This window comes from Silene latifolia, chromosome 9 (genome assembly GCF_048544455.1).
Source record: "Silene latifolia isolate original U9 population chromosome 9, ASM4854445v1, whole genome shotgun sequence".
Taxonomy (NCBI): Eukaryota; Viridiplantae; Streptophyta; class Magnoliopsida; order Caryophyllales; family Caryophyllaceae; genus Silene; species Silene latifolia.
Window position 1 is genome coordinate 786,611 of NC_133534.1, and position 8,758 is coordinate 795,368.

At 39.9% G+C, this 8,758-nt stretch overlaps 1 protein-coding gene across 1 annotated transcript; it reads right to left on the reverse strand.

Moving 5' to 3' along the window:
- Window positions 1-1,499: 1,499 nt before the first annotated feature.
- LOC141598590 (E3 ubiquitin-protein ligase RGLG5-like) lies at window positions 1,500-4,976 on the reverse strand. Its single transcript, XM_074418274.1, has 9 exons — window positions 3,515-4,976; window positions 3,334-3,418; window positions 3,113-3,253; window positions 2,884-2,997; window positions 2,631-2,808; window positions 2,431-2,536; window positions 2,223-2,350; window positions 1,880-2,129; window positions 1,500-1,792 (listed from the first exon to the last, which is right to left on the reverse strand). Exons 1-9 carry the CDS (start codon window positions 3,764-3,766, stop codon window positions 1,655-1,657), a joined length of 1,392 nt encoding a protein of 463 aa, XP_074274375.1. The 5' UTR covers window positions 3,767-4,976; the 3' UTR covers window positions 1,500-1,654.
- Window positions 4,977-8,758: the final 3,782 nt, after the last annotated feature.

The window sequence follows — 8,758 nt, forward strand, 5'->3', positions numbered from 1 at the left end:
GTTGAGTATTTTTACTTCTTTTTCCAAGTGGAGTATAGTGTTGAAAAAAAGTGGTTTGCATGTGAATTAATTGAGTAATTATATTTGGAACGTAAATTCTTATTTGTTGTTTTCCGGTCTGAAATAAAACAGATAAAATATTGCCATTTTTTAAAAAAATGTAACCATATAAACCAGAAAATATTATGACTAAAGGTGTCACTTTTTACCCTGAAAATGATGTGAAAAATAATGGTGACATGTTGTCCGTCTTATTTCAGACGAAAAACAATTGTTTGAAGAAAAACGCATTGTATTCGAAAATGCATACGGTGCCTTTGAAATTTGATACTTTGCCCGGAATATCCAATTTTTTTATCGGAAAAACTTTAAGATACCATAACTCGTGTTTACGAGGTCATAAAGTGATGATTCTTTTTTTTCCAAATCGATCAGCTTTCCAAGACCTACAATTTGAAAAAAAAAAATATTTATCGTACTTGGATTCCGTGGCTAGAAGTTATTGTATGTCAGTTTTTGACCGAATAAACTTTTTGTGACTATATCTCTTAGTCAAGAATTTTCAAACAAGTTACCATAAACTATATCATTATAGCTGTACAATTGGTAATTAGATTTAAATATAAAACCGTCACAAATGCCCATTTGAACCTTCAGAAACAAAAAATGAATAGGGCAAGTGTGTTGGATGCATCATGCATAGTACAAATGTACAATATCTGCACCGACAAACAAAAATCCATAGATTTGTCCGTCAGAAAAAAAGGAACTAATGCATGACGTATTGACGTATAATGTCTGTGGGTGCTATTTATGTACAAATGTGATCCTTTTCAAGAACTGGGAAAAAACTGCATTGTCAATTAAATCTAATTAGTATTCTCTTTATTTCCTACATTTTTTCTTAATAGTCGTGTCGATTTTACGGTTCTTGTTTCATCCTGAAAAATAATGGAAAATAAAAGAAATGTAATGATGCTTGCTCCCAAATTAAGAGTAAATGTTTGCATTATTTCTCATGTTAAGCGTGGGAGAAACAGAATTTTTTTCCAAAGTGGGGCTTTCTAACAAATAAATTAACGAAAGAGGTCGAGTTTCAAAGTTATTACCCAAAATGGGTCCACGTAGGATCGGATTTGGCGAAGCTGGGTTAAGAAATCAAGTCGCTCACCGAGACGACGACTTTAAGTCAAATCTCTTAGGGGGAGAGCGACTTGTTTCCTTGACAATTCAGCCTCTCTGCCTTATAAATTGCTTAGGGGGAAGACTATCTAAAGCTAAGTCGCTGGCCCCCAAGGCGATTTGCTTTGAAGTACAATAATGAGGTTAGGGTGGGTATAAAGCGACACTTTGGGTAAGGTCGCTGACCGGGTGAGCGACTTGAATACGAGTCTAGGTTCGGTGATGACGTGGACCCATTTTGGGTAAATACTTTGAAACTCTACTTAGTTTGTTAATTTGTTTGTTAGGAAGCCCCATTTTGGAAAAAAATTCGGAGAAACACGATAGAACATTATTATTTAAATGAGAGTACTGATTCTTACAAACAATTACAAGTTAGATCAACAATGGCAAGAAAATTGGCACACGTGAGCGTTAATAATTGGGAAGACGATGAAAAACACGCCTTTTAGGATTATACTCGCCGAGTACCTCAACAAAGCCTAATTCTGACCTCGATTGGACGTAGACAAATTGGGCAAGCGTCAAGAAACCCTCCACAATCAGAACATGCCTGATGGCCGCAGCCAAATACCATGTCCCTAGGGTTGAATATGCAAACGGGGCAAAGCTGTTTCATATCGAGATCATAAATTATTAAAGCGGAAATGAGTTCAAAACCCTTGTAGCTTGCTATTACAAATTTATGAAGAGCTACCTGACTATCATACGCAGGAATTGACATTGACGTAGTAGGTGTAGCTGAACTAGTCCCACTCCCTTTGTCACGAGTAGAAGTACTATGCAGGAAATTGCTTGTCCGCGAATCACTTCCTTTGTCACGAGTAGAAGTACTATGCAGAAAGCTGCTTGATTGGGAATACGACCTTGAGCGGCTGGGTGAAGCAAATTTGTTGCAGTGAGGTGGAGGGAGAGGTACTTTCACTTGACAACGTCCTGTTCGCCGACTGCTAGGCCAAAAAAAAAAAAAAAAAAAAAAAATTGGTTCCGAATAATAATGTCTAAGTGGAACAAAAACGGAACTAATAGCAAAACTTTACCCTAGTAAACCATGCTCAAGAGTGGCTTTGTACTGAAAAGGTATCTCCATCAAGGCAGAAAGAGCGAACTCCGTCTGTTTTCTTGAGATATCGGCCTTCTTTGACATTATTTCAGTGAAATTCACAAACTAGTCGCGGAAAATAGTTCAGATTAGTACTGTATATGAGATAAATAAAAGCATAATCATTTGATCAGTTAATTAATTACCTGAAAATTATCGAAAGCACTAGAAGGAACATTGTCATCGAACTCTTTCATCATATCCCATGGGCCATCTCCTACACCAACCAGCACTATAGACAAGGGATATCCACTGCAATTTAACAGCGACGGACATACAGTTCAGGAACGTGTGTGCGAAAGGGAAAGATTGAGCATACAATTTATCTGTAGGGGAGGTTGTTTACCTTGCTTGAACAATTGCCTCGAGCGAATTCTGTTCTTGAGGACTGAGGTGGCCCGGGATTGTGTCGACACTCCTTGTCACCTGTCCATCGGCAATAATCAGCAGAACATGATACTGTCCACCGCTTTGCTCAACAATAGTCATAGCCATTTCAATAATCGGAGCAAAAGAAGTCGGCCCTGCCAAAGACAAGAGAACATATTAAACTAGTTGCCTCATTTCAATTACTGAAGTCGGAAGTAGAACTGATTTACCTGAGAGTTGAATCTGGGGAGCGATCTCTCTATAACGAGACAACACTTCTTCAAATCCCTGGCAGTATCTATTATCATCACAGAAACTGAAGACGTCCTGGTCATGTGTCGATGCTGTGCAGACGAGTTTTAACAAAAAAAAGAAAAGAAAAGCTCAATTCGGAGGATCAGACAATAATATAAGGTCCTTTTACGAAATCTGACCATGCAATAGGACAGTAGGACTTACCATCCCCGAATCCATAACATGGGATCAAGTTATCCTCATCAAATTTAGACAGGGTCTTTCCGATGATTGATATAGCTTGCTCGTAAGGGTTTGATTTGTCTCCGATGTGATGCAGACATTTTTTATTGAATGACTTTGCGCCTGCGTTTAAAAATCGTTAAGCAGAATGCATTAAGTAGCAAAATGAATATACTGAACAAATTAGAGTTAGAAGGTTGAACCAGTCCACTCATTGCTCTTGGTGAAATCGATGCCAACGATTAAATTGGACGACTCAAGCCCGGCTTGTGCAAGTGCTGCAGTAACCTATTCCAAGAATTTTATTTTAGTCATTAAATTAATAGTCGTGAACATATATTAGCATGACAATCGACAAACAGAAGGGATTCGAGAAAGTCTTACCTCGTCCAAGGTGCGGTAATTATCAGGAATCTTAGAATATTTCCTTTGCAATCTTCTACTAGGCTGTGCATTATTCTGAGGAGAAGGAGCAGATGGGTAACCATAAGGCGAAGGTGAATGCGGATGTGGAGGCGTATAAGCCCCTTGCTGCGTAAATCCTGGCTGAAATTGATTTGGAGATGGCGGATATCCCCCGTACCTATGATGTTGGCCGTTGTTGCTCGGGGAATCCTTGGAAATATTACCTCCCATGGTTTTTGACCGGAAAGCTCTCACGGCATACACCAAAGCATCCAAAACCGACAACCAGGAAATCACACAAATCCCAACTTTACTACATTCAACTCTGATCCTCACTACCTCTTAAATATCCGGAAAATATCAAAGTCGACAACTTGCCCTAAGACGACTATGTCGACACAGGGAAAACATCAACACACACCAATTCCACAACCGATCAAGTAGCAATTAAAATTATTACTCGTACCAGGTAAACATAATGCAACCAGAAAAGGCCTACAAATTGCATTTGAATAAAAATCGACACTGCTATCAATTCCAATCAAACTACGAGTCAAAATCCACAGTCACTGTTAACCTTGTGTCATTACTCATTATATTACCTTGTGTTAATAAATTACAAAGTTTTGATCAATGCATTAGCTTGCAGCAATTCAGTGACTGTAAATAATTTCATTTTCAGTCTGTAAATCATTTTTTGATTAAAGTTTTCAGCTTTCTAGCTACTTTTGCATTATTAATTCGTCCCGCTGAAATTTTCAATCCATAATTTACTCCACAATTCAATTCCTGGTTCCGCCACTGCCTCATGCAATCAAAAATGGACTAGTCCTTTTTCCTACACTTAAAAACTCTAAAAATTATTGCTAACAGTCCAAAATTTAATATACACCATAATGTCGCGTAATGGCGGAACTAAGGAAGCTAGTAGAGGCGCTCGTCCAGCTAAAAAATGAAATTAAATGTTTTGCGTAATTTTTTAGTTTATCTTATTGTATTACTAGTACGTCCCCGTGAATTTTATCGCCCCCTAATTACAAATCCTGATTCCGCCACTCCTGTCATATCATATCATTCATACATATGCCATTTCTAAAAGAAGTTACACCATCAAATATTCAAATTGCAGCAAGAAAAATAAAAGTAAAAAGTAAAAATGAGAAAATGAGAAAATGCAAAGAAAAAGTAGGTTTACCTGAGCAATTTATTCTTCTTCTGTTTGCTTGTTGATCTCCATAGTTGATAGTTTGGCAATTTGAAGTCTTTTGCTACAATGGATGTTTTTTCGTCAAAATTTTAACCAACAGTTAGCCTCCCTTAAGATTTACAGGGTATAGGAACAAAATTCTCCGGAAATCGCGCAGAAAGTTCCTCGGGTCACATAAAGCGGCAACGCAAAATTTGAGTAACAATGGAAGACATTTAGAGGTGCCGTTATGCCATAAACCAGCATTCGTCGAACCTCGGATAATCGTGAAAAATGTATTAATACTCGTTAACCGAGGCTGAAATCGAATAGGTTAGCTCCTGAAATGACCTCTGACGCGTGATAAAAAAAAACGGGAGAAAAAGAAACAAGGTTCGGTATAACCTCCCGAACAGCTCAAATTGAAGTGTATAATACACGGTTTTTCGGGATTCCAGGGTACCGGAACAAAATTCTACGAAAATCGCGCAAAAAGTTTCTCGAGTAAGATAAAGCGGCAACGCAAAATTTGAGTTGCAACGGAATACATTTGGGGGTGCCGGTATGCCATAAACCAGCATTCGTCGAACGTCGGATAATCGTGAAAAATGTATAATACTCGTTATCCAAGGCTGAAATCGAATAGGTTAACTCCTAAAATGACCTCGGACGCGTGATAAAAAAATCGGGAGAAAAAAACAGGGTCCGGTACGACCTCCCGAACGACTCAAATTGAAGTGTATAATACACAGTTTTTCGGGATTCCAGGTTACTGGAACAAAATTTTCGGGAAATCGCGCAGAAAGTTCCTCGGTCCAGATAAAGTGGCCACGCAAAATTTGAGTAGCAACGGAAGACATTTGAGGTTGCCGGTATGCCATAAACCAGCAATCGTCGAACCTCGGATAATCGTGAAAAATGTATTAATACCCGTTATCCGAGGCTGAAATCGAATAGGTTAACTCCTGAAATAACCTCAGACGCATGATCAAAATACCGGGAGAAGAAGAAACAGGGTCCGGTACGACCTCCCGAACAGCTTAAATTGAAGTGTATAATACACGGTTTTTTGGGATTCCAGGGTACCGGAACAAAATTATCCGGAAATCGCACAGAAAGTTCCTCGGGTCAGATAAAGCGGCCACGCAAAATTTGAGTAGCAACGGAAGACATTTGGGGGTGCCGGTATGCCATAAACCAGCATTCGTCGAACCTTGGATAATCGTAAAAAATGTATTAATACTCGTTATCCGAGGTTGAAATCGAATAGGTTAACTTCTGAAATGACAATTTGTTCTCCTTCTGTTTGCTTGTTGATCTCCGTAGTTGATAGTTTGGCAATTTGAGGTCTTTTGCTACAATGAATGTTTTTTGTCAAAAGTTTAACCAATAGTAAGCCTCCCTTAAGACTCGACCTGACAAAAGAAACCCGACCTGATTGACCCGATCCGAGACCCGAAGTGATCCGAACTACATCACTCGAATGTGACCCGAAAATCCGAATTGACCGGACCCGACCCGAATATGACCTGAGCTTTCTTGACCCGAACATGCCTGGACCGAAAATTACTAGATCCGAAACCACCAAACCCAAAAATGACCCGACAAAATATAACTCTAATTGAATCGAAAAGACTTTAAATGGCGATTTCTCTATCATTCATTGACCCGAAAATGACCCTACCCGAAACAACCCGACCCGCTTGACCCGACAACAAACCCGAAACAGACCTGAAACCCGAAAAGACCCTTCCCGACCCGAGTTAACCCGAAATAATGAGAAACCCGAACTGACCCAACCCGAATCGGCCCGACCCGAACCCGACCCGTTAACCCGTTTTACCCGGTCTACAATTAAGACAAGAGTAAGTATTCGGTTTAACAAGAAAACGGTTAAATATCATCTGACTTAAGTATTTAAAACCAATTTTTTTTAAAGTTTTTCCTATACAATTTTCTTTTCACTTGTCCAAATTACATGACTCATCGTAAATTTTTTGCTTTTGTTTTCTACATTTTGCTTTTCCTTATACACACGACTTAAACAATAATTTATCTTTAATCTTTATGTATGTACGACGATTTCACAATCTATAGAAAGTCGATTTTGAAGATTATTATCCATGGTTGATTCCTGAAATGAGCTCGAACGCGTGATTGAAAAACAGGGAGAAAAAGAAACAGGGTCCGGTATGACCTTCCGAACGGCTAAAATTGAAGTGTATAATAATACACGGTTTTTCGGGATTCCGGGGTCCCGGAACAAAATTCTCCGGAAATCACATAGAAAGTTCCTCGGGTCAGATAAAGCAGCTACGCAAAGTTTAAGCACCAACGGAAGACATTTGGGGGTGCCGGTGTGCCACAAACCAGCATTCGCAGAAACTCGGATTACCTTGAAAAATGTGTTAAAGCTCGTTATTTGAGGCTAAAATCGAACAGGTTGATTCCTGAAATCGAACAGGTTGATTTCTGAAATGAGCTCGAACGTGTGATTGAAAAACAAGGAGAAAAAGAAACAGGGTCCGGTACGACCTTCCGAACGGCTGAAATTGAAGTGTATAATACACGGTTTTTCGGGATTCCGGGGTCCCAGAACAAAATTTTCCGGAAATCACATAGAAATTTCTTCGGGACAGATAAAGCGGCCATCCAAGTTTGAGCACCAATGGAAGACATTTTGGGGTGCCGGTGTGCCACAAACCAGCATTCGCCGAAACTCGGATTATCGTGAAAAATGTGTTAAAGCTCGTTATTTGAGGCTGAAATCCAACAGGTTGATTTCTGAAATCGAACAGGTTGATTCCTGAAATGAGCTCGAACGCGTGATTGAAAAAAAGGGAGAAAAAGAAACAGAGTCCGATACGACCTTCCGAACGGCTAAAATTGAAGTGTATAATACACGGTTTCTCGGGATTCCGGGGTCCCGGAACAAAATTCTCCGGAAATCACATATAAATTTCCACGGGTCAGATAAAGCGGTCATCCAAGTTTGAGAACCAATGAAAGACATTTGGGGTGCCGGTGTGCCACAAACCAGCATTCGCCGAAACTCGGATTATCGTGAAAAATGTGTTAAAGCTCGTTATTTGAGGTTGAAATCCAACAGGTTGACTTCTGAAATCGAACAGGTTGATTCCTGAAATTACCTCGGACACGTGATTGAAAAACAGGGAGAAAAAAAAAACAGGGTCCGATACGACCTTCCGAACGGCCGAAATTGAAGTTGTATAAATACACGGTTTTTCGAGATTCCGAGGTCCCGGAATAAAATTCTCCGGAAATCACATAGAAAGTTCCTCGGGTCAGATAAAGCGAGCACGCAAAGTTTGAGCACCAACGGAAGACATTTGGGGATGCCGGTGTACCACAAACCAGCATTCGTCGAAACTCGGATTATCGTGAAAAATGTGTTAAAACTCGTTATTTGAGGCTGAAATCGAACAGGTTGATTTCTGAAATCGAAAAGGTTGATTCCTGAAATGAGCTCGGACGCGTGATTGAAAAATTAAAACATGGAGAAAAAAAAACAGGGTCCGGTACGACCTTTCGAACGGCTGAAATTGAAGTGTATAATACACGGTTTTTCGAGATTTCGGGGTCCCGGAACAAAATTTTCCGGAAATCACATTGAAAGTTCATCGGGTCAGATAAGCGGCCACGCAAAGTCTGAGAACCAACGGAAGACATTTGGGGGTGTCGGAGTGCCACAAACCAGCATTCCCCGAAACTCGGATTATCGTGAAAAATGTGTTAAAACTCGTTATTTGAGCCTGAAATCGAACAGGTTGATTCCTGAAATCGAAAAGGTTGATTCCGGAAATGAGCTCGGACGCGTGATTTAAAAACATGGATAAAAAGAAACAAGGTCTGGTACGACCTTCCGAACGGCTGAAATTGAAGTGTATAATACACGGTTTTTCGGGATTCCGGGGTCCCGGAACAAAATTTTCCGCAAATCACATAGAAAGTTCCTCGGGTCAGATAAAGCGGCCACGCAAAGTTTGAGCACCAACGGAAGACATTTGGGGTGCCGG

What these genes read in the sequence shown, in the direction of transcription:
- LOC141598590 (XM_074418274.1), bottom strand. Translation starts at nt 3,766, where the DNA reads ATGGGAGGTAATATTTCCAAGGATTCCCCGAGCAACAACGGCCAACAT. An exon ending in ATGTTATGGATTCGGGGATG is followed by an intron (nt 2,998 to 3,112) that starts GTAAGTCCTACT and finishes TCGTCTGCACAG; the next exon opens with CATCGACACATGACCAGGAC. An exon ending in TCCCCAGATTCAACTCTCAG is followed by an intron (nt 2,809 to 2,883) that starts GTAAATCAGTTC and finishes TGTCTTTGGCAG; the next exon opens with GGCCGACTTCTTTTGCTCCG.